Source organism: Urocampus carinirostris, chromosome 13, assembly GCF_059441175.1.
Source record: "Urocampus carinirostris isolate Australia breed hairy pipefish chromosome 13, RoL_Ucar_1.0, whole genome shotgun sequence".
Classification (NCBI taxonomy): domain Eukaryota; kingdom Metazoa; phylum Chordata; class Actinopteri; order Syngnathiformes; family Syngnathidae; genus Urocampus; species Urocampus carinirostris.
In genome coordinates this window covers 25762436-25779587 of record NC_142361.1, presented here as the reverse complement: position 1 = coordinate 25779587, position 17152 = coordinate 25762436, and the positions used below count along the sequence as shown (strand labels likewise).

General features: G+C 39.7%; 1 protein-coding gene and 1 pseudogene across 1 annotated transcript in view; both read right to left on the bottom strand.

Moving 5' to 3' along the window:
- eys (EGF-like photoreceptor maintenance factor) overlaps positions 1 to 17152 on the bottom strand; it is a 342903-nt gene that overhangs the window by 73160 nt on the left and 252591 nt on the right. Inside the window, exon 31 of the mRNA XM_088352009.1 lies at positions 7512 to 7662. Coding sequence (XP_088208135.1) covers positions 7512 to 7662 — 151 coding nt within the window. The remainder of the gene's footprint in view (positions 1 to 7511; positions 7663 to 17152) is intronic.
- Positions 12161 to 12300, bottom strand: LOC148354156 (U2 spliceosomal RNA; annotated as a pseudogene).

The following is a 17152-nucleotide window of genomic DNA, read 5'->3' as shown; positions in this document are numbered from 1 at the left end:
TGTATGATATTAGTTCTGATTGTTGATTGGTTACAGCCATTTAATTTAGTGATGGTGGCGGTGATGCTTTCTCCCAATCGTGTTTATTGCAATATTTGTTTTCATGGTTGTGTTTTTGCTTCTCCCTCTGTCATCAATGCAAGCCTTGGGCCACATAGTGATTAAATACAATACAAATAATATGTTTTTCCACCGACACGCAAGGTATTTAACTGAACAAAGAGAAATGCATTGTGGGAGGTAGTTCAGCTTATGTGACTTATCACAATAGCAGGCCACTATCTTTTATGACATCAATCGTATGAACAAACACCGCAACATTTATTTAGATCAATTCTGGGCATGCAAAATAATTTGTTGTTCATGTCGTATAGTGGAGGAAATGCCGTAACCAGGGGGCGAATAAAAATCATCGTAGGATGGTGTGATGTTAATATTGTATAGTGGGGGAAATTCTGTAAAGAAGACCTGAAAAAACATCTGATACCAAACTGTATGGTGAAATGTTGTAAAGTGGGGTCACTGTATCCCAGGGTCAACTTCATATCGAAATGATGGATTTTTGTTTTTGTTTTCAAAATAAAATCTTTGTGACAGGTTGAAATGGTTGCTGTTTTAAATTTGTATTAATTAAAGCAAGCAACACCGAGAAACAAGGCCTTTAATTTCAACAATCTAATCTAATTTAATGTTAATTTGTATTATCTAGATTTTAAAAATAAGAGTTACTTTAAATATTACTCTAATTAGTTACAGTATTTCCAGCAGGATACAGAACATTTCCGGAACAGAACGGGAGCCACAGTAAAAAATGCTTGCCTTGCATGTGCAGAAGTTTCCTGATGGACTCACCAGTGAATGAGAATGACGTGCTTAAATAGGAGGATGACTAAGGGAGCGAGTGGCAGCTGGGGCGGAAAGAGTGAGCGCAGGTGAGGGCAATTGACAAATCGTGACACAATTCCTGTTATAACCAGTCATCTCTTTGCAGTGGGTATTTCCACTGTCATAGTTTCGTTTGTCTTTGGTTTTGGTCCTCGGGAGTGCCCTCCCAGTGTGAAAGTAATAGTCAGCCATTTCGACAAAGCACTTGTGATTCCTACAAGTTATAAAACTTCGGAAAAAAAAAACACGGATGTGAATTAACATATTCAAAAGTATGTTTTTAAAGTTAGTAATGAGTAAATTAAAGTTATGTTATATAAAACTAACTACCGCAAAAACCCACAAATGACCATTCCTTCACCAAACTGCACCTCCTCAAAGCCATCACCATTACTTCAGCAATCTCAAATTGATTAAAACCTATTCGGGGAATCGCCAAAATGGCTTGTGCAGATTATCGTAGCCACAAAAAGGTAATCAATTGTTTTTTTTTCCTAATTAAAACTTAAAAGTAATGATCTCCCTATTCTTCACAGGGACACTAATTACCCAGTTTAAAACTTCCTCTAATCCTGGTTTGATGGCAGGATTTTGTTTGTTTTTCAGGTGAAGACTTTGCTTAAAGGCCTGCAAACGTGATATGATGCGTCAAGGCGTTCATCTTTTTACAATGTTTATCGGGCTCAAGGTCGTGAGGGGAGCGCAGAGGTCGATAACGCTAGCAGGTGGATCGCTGGCGTCAGTCTGCTTTCCCGGTGCTGGCTGCATTTTTGTAGCTTGCACGGGAAGGCTGCACACAAACACATCTGAAATGTAATTTGGCATTTAGTGAACCATGTAGATAAAGGTGAAATTCTGAGATAAAATTATACTAGTTATCGGGTCTTTTTTCGATTGCTTTTGATATCAGATCTTGTATAGAGATAGTTGAGGTTCTTTCACTAAAATCAATGCTAATGTTGTCCACACTGCAAAATAAATTGAAAAAAATAAGAATATACCTAAATCATGAAATTTAAGCCCCATTGGATGGAAAGCGTTATAAGGAGTATTTTGGTATTTTATTATATTTTATATAGTTTATCCTTCAATCTGCAATTCCATTTCTTAATCCATCTATCCGTCTTTCCTTCCATTCATCCCTCCATCCATTCATCCATATCTCCATCCATCTATCTATCTATCTATCTAGACATCTATCCATCTATCTAGACATCTATCCATCCATCTATCTATCTATCTATCTATCTATCTATCTATCTATCTATCTATCTAGACATCTATCTATCTATCTAGACATCTATCTAGACATCTATCTAGACATCTATCTATCTATCTAGACATCTATCTAGACATCTAGACATCTATCTAGACATCTAGACATCTATCTAGACATCTATCTAGACATCTAGACATCTATCTAGACATCTAGACATCTATCTAGACATCTAGACATCTATCTAGACATCCATCTAGACATCTATCTAGACATCTAGACATCTATCTAGACATCTAGACATCTATCTAGACATCTAGACATCTATCTAGACATCTAGACACCTATCTAGACATCTAGACATCTATCTAGACATCTATCTAGACATCTAGACATCTATCTAGACATCTATCTAGACATCTAGACATCTATCTATCTAAACATCTAGACATCTATCTAGACATCTATCTATCTAAACATCTATCTATCTATCTAGACATCTATCTATCTAGACATCTATCCATCTATCTAGACATCTATCCAGACATCTATCTATCTATCTATCTATCTATCTATCTATCTATCTATCTATCTATCTATCTAGACATCTATCTATCTATCTATCTAGACATCTATCTATCTATCTATCTATCTATCTATCTATCTATCTATCTATCTATCTATCTATCTATCTATCTATCTATCTATCTATCTAGACATCTATCTAGACATCTATCTAGACATCTATCTAGACATCTAGACATCTATCTAGACATCCATCTAGACATCTAGACATCTATCTAGACATCCATCTAGACATCTATCTAGACATCCATCTAGACATCTATCAAAACATCTATCTATCTAAACATCTAGACATCTATCTAGACATCTATCTATCTAAACATCTATCTATCTATCTATCTATCTATCTATCTATCTATCTATCTATCTATCTATCTATCTATCTATCTATCTATCTATCTATCTATCTATCTATCTATCTATCTATCTATCTATCTATCTATCTATCTATCTATCTATCTATCTATCTATCTATCTATCTATCTATCTATCTATCTATCTATCTATCTATCTATCTATCTATCTATCTTCTATCTATTTATCTATCTATCTATCTATCTATCTATCTATCTATCTATTTATCTATCTATCTATCAATCCATCTACCGATGAATCCATTAATCCACCCATCATTCGATGCATCCATCCATCCATGAAATCTACACCAAATAATCAGAACTGGAAGAAAAACGTTTTTGCCCCTAAAGTATCTTGGAAGATTGCAAAACTTGGGAGCAGGTGCAGCATCTGCGTGGCTCCCTCACCGGAGGGCTTTTAATGTCATTTAAACAGACGCTGCAGTGTTGTTTAATGTGTTGATTCGCGCTCATCCTTCCAACGACTTGCGGGAGCAATTATGTCATTATAAAAACTGCAGCGTCTAACGGCCCAGCGTGGATGAAGAGAGAACAGAATCTTCATTTGCGGTGAGGAAGCTAACCCAATACACTCTTAGTCGGATTGACTTTTCAGCCCTTCTTAATGTTGCATGCTGATTCTGACCTGCAGATAGACCACCATCTGTTTTGTGGTTGGGTAGTCAGCAGCATTTAATAACGGGAGCGCTAGAAAGAACAAAGCATGCAGTACGGATGAATTTTTCGACATCGTGCACGCTCCACGGAAACCAAGATCAGAATTAAGAGCGCTGACTTTGATTCTATCACGCGAGAGATTCCCATGGAGCCTACAATTACACACACACACATTCTCTCTTATATATATATATATTTATATTTATATGTATTATGAACAAAAAATAACTTTTTGGACATAATTCCACTAAATGTGTTTGGAGGAAGAAGAATGAAAAGTACAATTCGAAGAACACTATCCCTACTGTGAAGCATGGGGGTGGTAGCATCATGCTTTGGGGGTGTTCTCTGCACGTGGGACAGGACGAGTGCACTGCATTAAAGAGAGGATGACTGGGGCCGTGTATTGTGAGATTTTGGGGAACAACCTCCCTCCCTCAGTCAGAGCATTGAAAATGGGTCATGGCTGGCTCTTTCAACACAACACAACCTGAAGCACACATCCAGGAAAACCAAGGAGTGGCTCAATAAGAACTATATAAAGGTTCTTGCATGGCCGGGCCAGTCTCTTTGGAGAGTGCTCAAACTCCATGTTTATCGGCAACAGCCCAGAAACCTGACTGATCTAGAGATCAGTGTGGAGGAGTGGGCCAAGATCCCTCCTGCAGTGTGTGCAAACCTAGAGAAAGACTACAGGAAATGTTTGACCTCTGTAAGAGCAAACAAAGGCTACTGTACCAGATATTCACATTCATTTGATCAGGTATTCAAATACTTATTTACAGCTATATCACACAAATAAATTGTTAAAAAAAATATACATTGTGATTTCTGGATTTTTCTTTTTAGTTTATCTCTCTCACAGTAGACATGCACCTACGATGAAAATTTGAGACCTCTCCATGATTTCTAAGTGGGAGAAATGGCAAAATATCAGTGTTCAAATACTCATTTTCTTCACTGTATGTATGAAATTATGTCCACTGGAGGTTTCCAGAGCCAGGCGCCACTCAAGAAGCAACTGGAGCTGGAATCATTTCTCTCTTTTACTGTCTTTCTTTTGTCTCTTTTTTTCTCTTTGATTTTTATTCGTTCTCTCCCTTTTATTTTCTCTCAATCCAAAGAGCCAAGAAGAAATCTGTAGGTTTGAGAGCATTTGAGCCCTGGTGCTGTGGAATGCTCTCATTCTCTCTCTCTTCAGCTCACTTTCTTTCTTTCTTTCTTTCTTTCTTTCTTTCTTTCTTTCTTTCTTTCTTTCTTTCTTTCTTTCTTTCTTTCTTTCTTTCTTTCTTTCTTTCTTTATGTTTTCATTTCTCTCTCTCTCTTTCTCCCTCTCTCCTCACCCCAGTGAAAATATTTTTTAGCATGTGTGCCCTGAGCTCAAATGAGTTTGACACCCCTGACCTCAAATCGTCTCCCGTACGAAATTTTGACCGCGTGACGGACACATCAGCCCTTCATGCATATAAAAGAATACAATGTGACGGGACCTTTAAAACAAAAGAAGCAGCGTGAGACGCAACAATTAGTCATCGGATTATTTACAGTCAGAAGAGTACGAAGTGAAGTGTGTAAAAAGCAGATTAACTCAGCTAGGAAATAAGGTCGTCAGCGTACTCATTTGCATATCAATACAAACGTTACACTATTTAAAGCGAAAAGGAGGATGAAGCGGTCGCAGATTCCCCTACTTTTCTCCTCCTCTTCTTCTTTTTCACCAGCAGGGACTGAAACATTATCACTTCTATCAGTATTTGACGTGCAAATTTAACCAAAAATCAAATTAGATCCGTAATCTGATGACGTCGAGTTCTATTTATATAATTTTCAACAGGCAAAATGGCCCGACATTGCCGTGCCGATAGACAGTTGGATTGGGCTGCTTGGAGTAGTTGGAGGTCTGGAGCTGCAGTACCCAATTTTGCCACCAGAGAGTGGTACACATGAAAGCAGACCACATGAAAGCAGATATTGATCGATTTTGTCTGTGTTATTAGGGGGGCCTTTGACATGAAACCTAGCTAACGACACTGTAAAAGCGTAACGTAAAACAGTGTAAAGCTTTACAAAAATCAATTTGGCTCTTTCAGAGCCTATGGATCGCCTACAAACACCCACGGGAAAAAATCGGGATTACTAAAGTCATTTAGATAAGATAGAGAGACATCTTTGATCTGGCCTGTTTGGTAGGGAGGCAGACCTTTAACACAAAATATTATGTCACGGGAACCCTGAACGTAGAAGAATACATGAGACCCTTGGGTTATGAGGTCCCTAGCTATGATATTTTCACATTACTATGTGAAAATAAGATGTTCTTTTGGACCCTCGTAATGGCATTTTCGCCACTATATGGCAGCAACAACATGGCCTCCCGTACCTTAGGATATTTTTACATTACGATGTGGAATAGGATTTTTCAACCCTGGTTTTTTCCCCACAGTACAAAACAACTTGAGAAATTTATATATTTTAATATCAGGTATCACTAGTTAAATTAATCATTGATTGGTGTTAGTTTGCAGTCTTAGATCTGTGGAGATGACATGTTACATTCACTGCCAACTCAATGAAACAACACCCAAAAATAAATCTTTAGTTGCAAATGGCACTAAAACATCACGGTCAATTCTGAAGGCCGTTTGTGTCAATAGCACAAAATACGTCATTTTTAAATGGCAAAATACAAACTACTTAATGTCTTGTCTCTTTTCGCAACAAGGGAAATGTATTTATTGATATTTTTAGGCAAGTTACGTCCCATGATCAAATTTTTACTGGCCCGTGCCCTCTGTCATAAAATAAAAAATATGTGGCCCGCCAGTAATATTGAGAGCAGTAAAGAATAAACTTGTATAAAAAATAAAAATAGAAGTAAAATCAACATTTCACCAGATGAAAGCAGAAGCCCTTTGGTCACCCTTGTCCTTAGATTTCTATGAGAATTTTAGCTAGCGACTATAAAAAAAAAAGAAAAAAAAAAAGAAAAAAAAGGAAAGTTGATTGTGAGGCTTGCCACTTCCAGGACAAATGAAGACAGGATAATTTTTTCACCAAAATCTTAAACGACTACGTCTGCCTACTTTGCCAAAAGAAGGTAAGGGATAATATCACGACATGCTGACCATCAACAACTAACGCTGTGATAAGGTGAAGCAACTGGAAACTGTTTGAACTACTGTAAAGTAGGTTTAAACGTATTTACTCAAGGTGTGTATTTCTAATCAATTTGATGTTCCTTTTAGTCTTCCTGTCTTTGTTTAAAGGTGTTGGTACTTTTCCAGGGGGGAGGTCTTTTGTCTTTGTCTCAATATACCAGTACTTTTCCATGTTTTGTGACTTCAATAAAACACTGAGGCAGACGGGGGGTGAGCGAGAGTAAGAGAGTATGAAAAGAGCGAGTTGCTTGTCCTCTCTCTGATTATCCCCGGCTGCAGCAGGTTAAAAACTTAACAAGTGTCTTGCCTGGTGTAGTTTCTAGCACATGTCGGTGGTCTACTTTTTAGACCCCACAACTTCACAGCAGGACTTTTTCAGGAGACCCTGCGAGTCAAATGAAAATGCTACATAAGTGAGCTACGAGGTTGCGACGATGATCGCTAAACACTGAAAACTATCTACGGATGGTGAATTTATGAAAAACTGTTTAAAGAATGCCAGGCCGAATAGTTGGCCCTCACACATTTTCAGTTAGAAAATCTGGCCCGCCTTATGAGAAGTTTGGACACCCCTGGTTTAGGTTATACTCTCAAATTCAAATTTTGTAATTGTTGAGAGAAGACGATTCCTACCGAATCGCCATTGAGGTCCATTCGTTATTGTTGATGGTCTGGCCGGCGACCACGGAGAGAGCATGATTGCTCCCACATCGAAGCTCAGCAACAGGTCTTCCATCTTGAAGGAAGAGGTGAAGGAAGTTGCCAGCGAGTGCCTGCTCCTGAGCTGAAAGACATAACGTAGTGTTAAGGTCACCTGCGACTTACCCAGTGACTTAAAATATATCATTTTAATCTCATAAAGAGAAACAAAAAATACAGGTAACATCCGATTTACATACAGGATAAGTTTCAAACAACTGTCGAAAAATCATGACAATGGCGCCATCTGTTGTTGAGACAGTATCTAGTTACTGAGTGTACTACTAGATTAGTGTGCCGGCTGTCTGTCAAAATTGCTGTGCGTGTTGCCGGGCTGCGGTGCCATGTTTTGAATTAAAAAAAAAATCATTTGTTGGACCGGTCAATTAGGTAGACATGCATGTTTTCAGACTGTGGAAGGAAACCAGAGTGCCTGGAGGAAACCCACGCAAGTATGGGGAGAACATGCAAACTCCACACAGGAAGGCTGGTAGCCGGATTTGAACCCATGACCTCTAACATGACAACTAAAATACATTTGTAGACGTGGTTGGGGACAAAAAGAGGTCGAAAGCCGGGACGGGAGAGTAGACGTGGTCAGGATCAAAAATTGGTCGAAGCCCAGGGACAGACAGGATCAAAAACAGGTGGGAGTCAGGGTCGAAAAAAGGCTTTCCTAGTGGGGGACAGATATTTTGGTAATAAAGTCAAAGTGAATATAAATACTACAATGCAAAAGCATATAACAGTACTAAAACTGTTTTAGAACCAACAAGTCAAGAACATCTAAAATAAAAACAGCACACAACTGGGATATTGCCCTTTAACCGGGATATTGCACTTAAAGCCAAGGTATTGCACTTTAAAACTGTGTTTCACGACTGCAGTTTAGTGTGTTGATAGCTTTGGGCAAGAAGCTATTCTCCAGTCTGTTTATTTGGGCCCTGTGGGAGCTCAGCTTATCTAGGGACTCAAGTCCAGAAGGTCATAAGTTGTTTGTTATCTTACTTAAACTGAGCACAAATTAGAATATATAAAAGAACAATATTTTCGTGGATATCGTAAGAAAAACTAAAATACTTAAAACGAGCAATATATAAAAGCAGGATTTTTTTTTCAATGTTTAATTTCTTATTTTACCATCTTTATAGCTCCATCTGCAAACATTTTAGTTAAGTGTATATAAGTGGATATAATGTTTACATTTTATATAATTGAATATAATAAAACAATCAAAACTATAACCAACCTCCTATTTAAAAACGGGATCAGTTCTGACCATCTGGTTGCAAAGCCACTTAAAAGGCGCCATCTGTTGATAATACGGTATGTACCGTAAATTCTGGACTCTAGAGCGCACCTGATTATATGCCGCACCCACCATATTTTAAGAGGATAACCGCTTTTGAACTTACACAAGCCGCACCTGTATATAAGCTGCGTGCGCCCACATTAAATCATGTAACACCATCACAAGATCAATCCATACCCTACTTTGAGTGCCGCGATTTAAACTGAGGGGGTTTTGGGGTTTTTAAGGGTTATTGTTCTATCTTCGTTATTCATTATCCATTATCCGTTATCGGTCAGTTCATAATACGCCACAAAGCCTAGGAGCCGGGACACTTTGGCCCAATCCCATTTCTCTCACTCGGCCCTGAGGACCCTCCAGTGAGGTCCCTCGATAGAGGAGTGCCCTCCGCCGGTGGAGTGCAAAGCGGAGATGGTTTGGACAAGACTTGCAAGGTTCCACCCCTGTCCAGGAGATGGCGGTAATATTAATTGGCTGTAGACCTCAGTGACGTATTGGTCTACGTCACATGTAAACAACTCGAGTCTCAACCTGTAGTGTGTCAGTTGGAGAGTTCGTGCAACGTTAAAAATGCCCGCTACTGCTGTGTTATTACCGATTGCCTGAAAGCTAATCATCTTTTCCGTGTCTCCAATCAACGGAGGAGAAATGTGCTATACTGAAGACAGCTTCGGCGCTATGTAGTGCTGATTCATCTTTACAAGGTACGTACACTCATTAAAAAAAATGACCCGTTTGGTCAAATACAGTAAGAGTTAACATACAATGCACGTTCACATAATACCCTATGTTTGTGTAGACATAAATGGCAATCTACTTATTAGTATCTTAATGCCATTTTATGACATATAGTAGGGGTCTTGAATCTGTGACATGACGAAACGTAAACAAACACAAGAACAGTCCACCTGACCCTTTAGCTGACATAATATCGTCACCAAACTTCCCTGTACGACCCAAAAACCTTAGTTCATAAGGAATTTAATTCAAAAGAGTTGTCATTGAATATAAAAAGGTCATTTCAACATTTTTTCATGATGCTTACATCACAGTTAAAGCGGTCTTTTTCTTTTCTATGCCCACATTTATGTCTAAATTGTTTGTTATCTATTGTGTTCCAGAGTGGCTGTCCCATAAGCGTGGACAGGTTGGACAGGAATGTTCCCATCCTGTGCTTATGGTTGGATGTGGAGTCAGAACTCATTCAGGACTTAAGGTTGAGCAAGGTTATGTGGGCCCTGCAGGAGCTGCTAAAGAGGGAACAGGGCCATGGCTGGAGGTCCTGATCTATGTGTACTGGCTGGTCCACGCTCTGTCCTACCGTGTGGTGTCACGGGTCTTCAGGGTTCCCAGGTCCACGATACACAGAATTGTCCACAGTTAATATGGAATAAATTGCCCAAAAGCCATGTTTTAGGCTTTGGAAGTCAGACCCACATTTGCATTCCGTGCTTTTCTGCATTACTATTCAATAAACATCTTTATTTTGAGTAACACCTTGGTGGTTTATTTCATAATGATGTGAGATACTGTGTGTGAACTATGTGACTGTTGGACAGAAAACAACTACAAATCACTCCAGTTTAAATAATAGTTTACTTTCAGAAAAACAAAATCACATTGGGCCGAAATACATAATAGTAAATAAATAATATGTCACAAATTGTAACAAAAATATACCAATACTTCCATAAAGCTGGAAAACACAAACTGGAACTTCATTGAGTTCTTAATAAAATAAAATATTTTCCTTTTATAAAACAAAGGGAAACATTGCAGGGATGTCACTGTTCTGGAAATTTGTCCACGAGCTTCCCAAAAAGGACGGGAACCGCTCAGTTTTGGCCACAGTTTCCTCGAGCCTTTTCCTCACTCCGGCAGACTCCGCTTTCAAAAAGTCAAGGAGTGTATCGTGCTTCCTTTTTTTTCTGGGTGATTTGGGGTTTGGCGCCGGATTAGAAGATGCCAACGACGTGCCCGTTGGTGTGGATGGCGTGGTAGCTGTGATGGTGGCCAGCTCTTCCACGGGACGTTCTACATTGGCCTTTAGGTTGGGTGGAAAAAACAAGAATTACTTAATGCTTGTGTATTGCACAAAAACAACTGTGTATAGGATGCTCAACAAGTTGATGTGAGAAATTATAGGATGTGTTCTGGATAATTATTTGATAGTGAATAGATACACAAAATTGACATGTTATTCTTATGGCTGTAAGAGCCTTCTATTGGCCAGCATCACATATGCTTTAGAATTGTCTCCACATTTGGACAACATTTTGAAAAGGTAATTAGTTTACTTAATATGTGTTTACAGAGAAGGCAGTGGACTGTGTGATAGTAATTTGTTTCAACTGTATTTCCACGTGAAATTCGGAGACATTACTCATAATGCGTGATGAAAACTAATGCATTCTGATCTCACATGAAATAATCATATTGTAAATAAAACACGACACCCGAAATTGTGTGCAGTAAACAAGCGCGTATGTCCAGAACGGTATTCTGACTATGCTCCTTTAGCGACTGGCCATGTACATGTAAAAGCACGACTCGTTTAAGATACAAACAGGGATGGGCTGAACCGTGATTTTCTGCAGTTATCCTACTTTAGAGTTTGTAGCGTGAAGATTATTTTTTGGCAGCTCCCTTGGTAGATTTGTGCACTCCGTAAAGTAGCGATTTTGCAATGTTCGTGTTTTAACGCGAAAATACGATTTTCTATTGCATTTACGTCCAACTAAGATATCTCAATACATTTTGTTGCAAATACATACGTGGTTGTGGAAAACTACTTACATTTGTGCGGTTCCTTTCCGGGCATGTTTGTTGATATTGAGAATTCGCAAAGCCTTCTGGGTAGTCACTTCGCCGCCAAGTGAGGTAGGGAGCCCCCTCGGTCTTGAAGTGGTTACGACATGGTTTGAGGTCACTTCTGCCTCGGACTTGAGAGTATCGGGACACACTCCATTTTCACGTGAACGCGCAAACCGAGTGACTAGGGCACATAGCGAGTGAAAGTGCGAAGAATGGGACTCGGCCTTACTCTCAGCCAAAAGGCCAAGCTAAGGTCCTGGCCCTAAAGCCTTGCTGCGATCATTGACAAAGTGGGGTTTTGGGGTTTTTAAGGGTTATTGATCTATCTTCGTTATTCATTATCCATTATCCGTTATCGGTCAGTTCATAATACGCTACAAAGCCTAGGAGCCGGGACACTTACTCTCAGCCAAAAGGCCAAGCTAAGGTCCTAACCCTAAAGCCTTGCTGCGATCATTGCGAATGCACCGTTCCCGGAGGTACTGCAATACCGGGCCGATGCGTGGAGTGGACAGAGCAAGCTCATATTCCATCTCCGAAATGCAAAAATCAAAGAGGCCAAGCTAAGGACCTAGCATCAAAAGGCCAAGCAAGGCCAAGAATTGTAACTTCATAGACAGTACACAATTCTAGAACCACAGTTGACAAAGTCCAAAAAACAAAGTACACAGTTCAAAAACCACAGCCGGCAAAATAACGGAAAATAATACCGGTACTTAAAATTTGATGCAGACCTGCAGAGTCCTGGTCCTGTTAAAAGTAATCCAAGGAAAAAAATGGTATATTTTCAAAGGTAAGGGTGAGAAAAATATATATCCACTATTGTCTGCCGTGTCCACAAACACTCACCTTTACCGGTCCCCACTTCCCGTCATCCCCCGCGTCTGTTACGCCCCTTCTTTTTAATTGGTCAGTGCAAGACTTATCAGAATAAGTGTCCAAAATAAATACAAATAAATGCATTACAAAAATATGCAGTTGCCAATACATATTATAAATGGTTACACATATTTACAAAGAAAGACGGTACACAGAGAGAGTTTTCAAAGCTTTAATAATAATATTATAACTTTCATCCCAAACCGTGCCTGTGAAGGGTAGCAAAACGCTACTAGCAACACGCTCGCAATTTAGTTAACGGGTCTGTTAAAAAAAAAAACATTTTGTACGTGTAGAGATCAGGGTAAACCGTTCTCGTCTTCCTCCCTATAACTGACGTCATCACAGATGTCCTCCTTTAATATGGGAAAGAGAATTTGTCATATAGACTTCGTCCCACGCTCCCTTATTAAAAAACACGCTAGCAACACGCTCGCTAGGTAAAGTTTGCGTGCAGTAGCTCTGTTTCCTTCTTTATCGGACTGCTCGATTGCGTTAATCTTGTAAGCTGCGTCATGTGCCTTGAGCTCGAGCGCCGCTGGCGGCTGTTAGGAAAATTACATAAATAGGCCGCATCACTGAATAAGCCGCAGGGTTGAACGTTTGGGAAAAAAGTAGCGGCTTATAGCCCGGAATTTACGGTAGTCACGAATGCCTCATTTGCACTACATGATTTCGAGTCTCCTTTTCCATTACAGTCGTACCCATGGTACTGTGCCATGACGTCATCACCATGCACGGGCAACTTACTCCCTCTTGTGGTCAAATTTACGACCTACAACATCAAATTGGCCTATTTTCCGTCCGAACTTGCAGCCATACATTTTTTTAATTGTCATATTATTGTGGAATAAAAAGTAGAAATATTTGGAAGGTGCCTGGCTGACAGGACTTTGGCCGGGTCAGGATGTCTCTAACTATTTGCTTAACTGATAAGAATCTGTCTGGGTCAGGGCAACTCGGATCAAGCGCCCGACTAGAGAAAAACAACACGTCATCGCTGACCGAACACAATATAAATGCCACTGTCGCCTGGACAACTTTGGAATGTTTGGATGAAATAAACAACATTGTCCCCTCTCATTTCGACTCACTCGGCTCTCTTGTGTATGTTTTGGGGCGGGGCCGATATACGTCCTGATCCGAAAACATATACGGCGTCCACAATCAAAATACGTATAAAATATGGGTGGGGACAATTTTTTTGTCTCTGGGGCCAGAAAATTAAATCACTATAGGACTATGTAGTTATGAATGAATATAATGTTTGTTATGATATTGTATTAACTCATTATTGTCTAGGCAAGAGGATTTTTTTTTAGATGTTGTTGACTTTTCTTATGGTTCTAAAAAAGTTGAATTTTGGTCCTTGACTCCCTCTGGGAGATTGATACAGAGGAGTGGATTCCCAGCCCCTTCGCTTTGCCCCTTTTAGACACCTCTTAGGTCTTGCAGGGGACACAGTGGTAGAATTCTTGTTTTCTGCAGTAGTACACGGATGTAAGCATATTACTCACACCCCATGCCCCAATGAGCCCCCCTCCCACAAAGACGTTTGCAGATGACACTGCTTTGGTGGCTGACTCTGCAGCAGGATTGAGTCCTTAAGTAGTTGAGTTTGATAGTGTGTAAGAGAAGGAAGCTTAAGGTGAATGCAGACAAGTGTAGGGTAATAATGTGTTGGAGAGCTAGGTGAATTAGCGATTTGGTTGAATGGTGTAAAGTTGCAGGATGTAGATTGTTTTAAGCGTTTGGGATCGTATGTGGCAGCAGGTGGTGGTTTAGAGGAGGATGTGAAGAAGAGGGTGGGTGAAGGGTTCAAGGCAATGGGTGTGCTGAACGGATTGTTTAAATGTGGAGATCTGGGAATGGATGCAAAGCCAGGTTTGTATGAGGGTGTGGGGGTACCAACAGTTATGTATTCCTCGAAAGCATGGGGTTTGAGAGTAAATGAGCATACTAAGTTTAATGTCTTGAAAATGAGAAGTTTGTGTAGTATGTGTGGAGTGACACGACTGGATAGGTTAAGGAAATAGGAAGTAAAGAGAACTGGTGTGGTAAAAGAGCTTGCTGAGAGGATTGCTGAAAATGTTTTGAGATGGTTTGGAAAGGACCAGAATGGAGACCGGACCCACTTGCGTTACGTTTCTCTCAGTTTTATTGGAAGAAAGGAAAGGGTTGCACCCACCATCCGGTGATCGCTAGACGCAGGAAGCAGGTCGCTCCGAACACGGAAGTGGGACTTCCATGCCAAGCGATGGCGGGGAACGGAAAAAAGGGGTCAGTAGCCAAGACAGGAGAGCAAATACAAGCAAAAACAAGTCGAAAGCCAGGAGAGGAGAGTAGACGTGGCCAGGATCAACAAACGGGTCAAAGCCGGGAAACAGACGGGAGCAAAAACAGGTAGGAGTCAGGGTTGAAAAGCTTGCCTATAGTACACTGAGGTTCGTAGATGGACTGACAACAGGTGACAGAAAGGAATGGGTTTAAATAAGGACAGGCAGCCAATCAGAATTTAAGGCAGTTGGCACCAAAGGAGTGGGCACAGGTAATTCACATCAGTGATCATGACATATACAGGTATCGTCTGATTTACGACTATCATTGTTTGAGTGTTGTAGAAAATGACTGTGCAGGCTGGCTGACAACATTGTTTGACGCGTTGTCAGGCTGCTGCGTGCTGCGGTTACAAGACATTGAGTTGAAAAAATGAGCATCTGCTGGAAAGAATGTGTATAAGATGCAAAAAATTAGCATCTTCTGGCTGTGGTTATAAATACCGGTGAACGTAAGTTGAAAAGGTCATAAGTCAGATGTAATCAGTGTTCCCTCTAAGCTGCGCGCGTGCGCAATTGTGCACTGCTCGCACATTCTCAGCGCACAAGAAAATCTAGCCAGCGCACAAAAATCAGGGCTCAAAATTACTAATTAAGAAGCGACTTAAGCCAAAGTTACAGTGCATGAAGGTAAAAATACACGGTTTCCCCAGACGTCGTGTCCTAAATGCGGTATTTTGAAGTCGAGTCGAAGTACAACAAAGTTAAGTAAAGTTAGTAGAGTTTGTCGAGAACGGGCTTCTTCGGGTCGGCTCACTAAAAGGAACCGTCACTTTCGGGTCCTAAACGGCTCTTCGGGTTGTTTTTGCTTCTTTAATCCCAACATGACCAAATATTATGTAAAATTATGCACAAAAAGACTTAAAGGAAGGGGGGAATAGAACAAAAAAGAAAAAAATACAAAAATACAAAAATGAAAAAGTAGTGAAAAGCCGATAAAAAAAAGAAACAAAAGGAAGAGAAAAAAAGAAGGAAAAATTTAGAAAAAAGCCAGAAAAAAAGAAAAGAAAGAAATGTAGGAAAAAAATAAATAGAGAACAAAAAGAAAAAAGTAACAGCTCGGAAAAAATACACACAATGAGATTTTTTTTAAAGGAATTAAAAAAAGTAGAAAAAAAACACTGAAAAAAGAAGAAAAAGTATGTGTTGCATTCAAATAATTTCCAATTATAGCAAGTGAATCTTGTTGCCAACATTGTACTTCCACTAAAAATGTGATTAAGTACAGTTCTGTATCTTACGACCGACTAAATAAGCCCCCCAAAATGTTAATATTATGCGACAAAATATATCAGGAAATAAAAAGAAATGGATATCTTGTGAAAGAATTGTAAGAACAAACGACGTTTGTAGGCCGTACAACATTTGCAATAGTACATGAGTCAATTCATTCAAAAGAGAAAAATAATTTTGCTTTGCCGGAAATTCAGCAAAATGTAACTTGATGTCAAGTTTTGGAAATGTTTGATATTGATTTAGTAGCCATTTAGTAGATTGCTGTTGCTCACTGTTGTTTATGGCAAAATGACATCTGAGCCCTTTAGTGTTTCCTGCGGTGTTCCGCAGGGTTCAGTGCTTGGCCCCCTTCTTTTCAGCATTTACATGCTTCCATTAGGTGATATTATTCGCAAGTACAATATCAGCTTCCACTGCTACGCAAACGACACTCAACTATATCTTCCGTTGGAGGAATCTGCCACACTAAACTGTGGAAATTTGGAGGCCTGCCTCATTGAGATAAAAAAGTGGATGTCACTCAATTTCTTGCGTCTTAACTCTGAAAAGACCGAAATGTTAGTCATTGGTCCGTCTAAATGCCGCGACTTATTCTCAAAAACTGCTGCGAACAATGACAAATGTCACATCACACAGAGTGACTCAGTTAAAAATTTGGGTGTCATATTTGACCCTGATCTATCCTTTGAAACGCATGTAAAGAAAATGACTAGAACCGCTTTCTTCCATCTTCGTAACATTGCTAAAATTCCTTCTATACTGTCTCAGTCGGATGCGGAAATTATAATTCACGCGTTTGTTACCTCCCGTCTCGATTACTGTAATGCACTACTCTCTGGTCTCCCGAAGTCTAGAATCAAGTCTCTTCAGCTGGTACAAAATGCCGCAGCAAGGCTTTTAACTAGGACAAAAAAGTCTGATCACATCACACCGATTTTGGCTAACCTGCATTGGCTCCCAGTAAGCCTTAGATGTGATTTCAAGGTTCTCTTAGTATT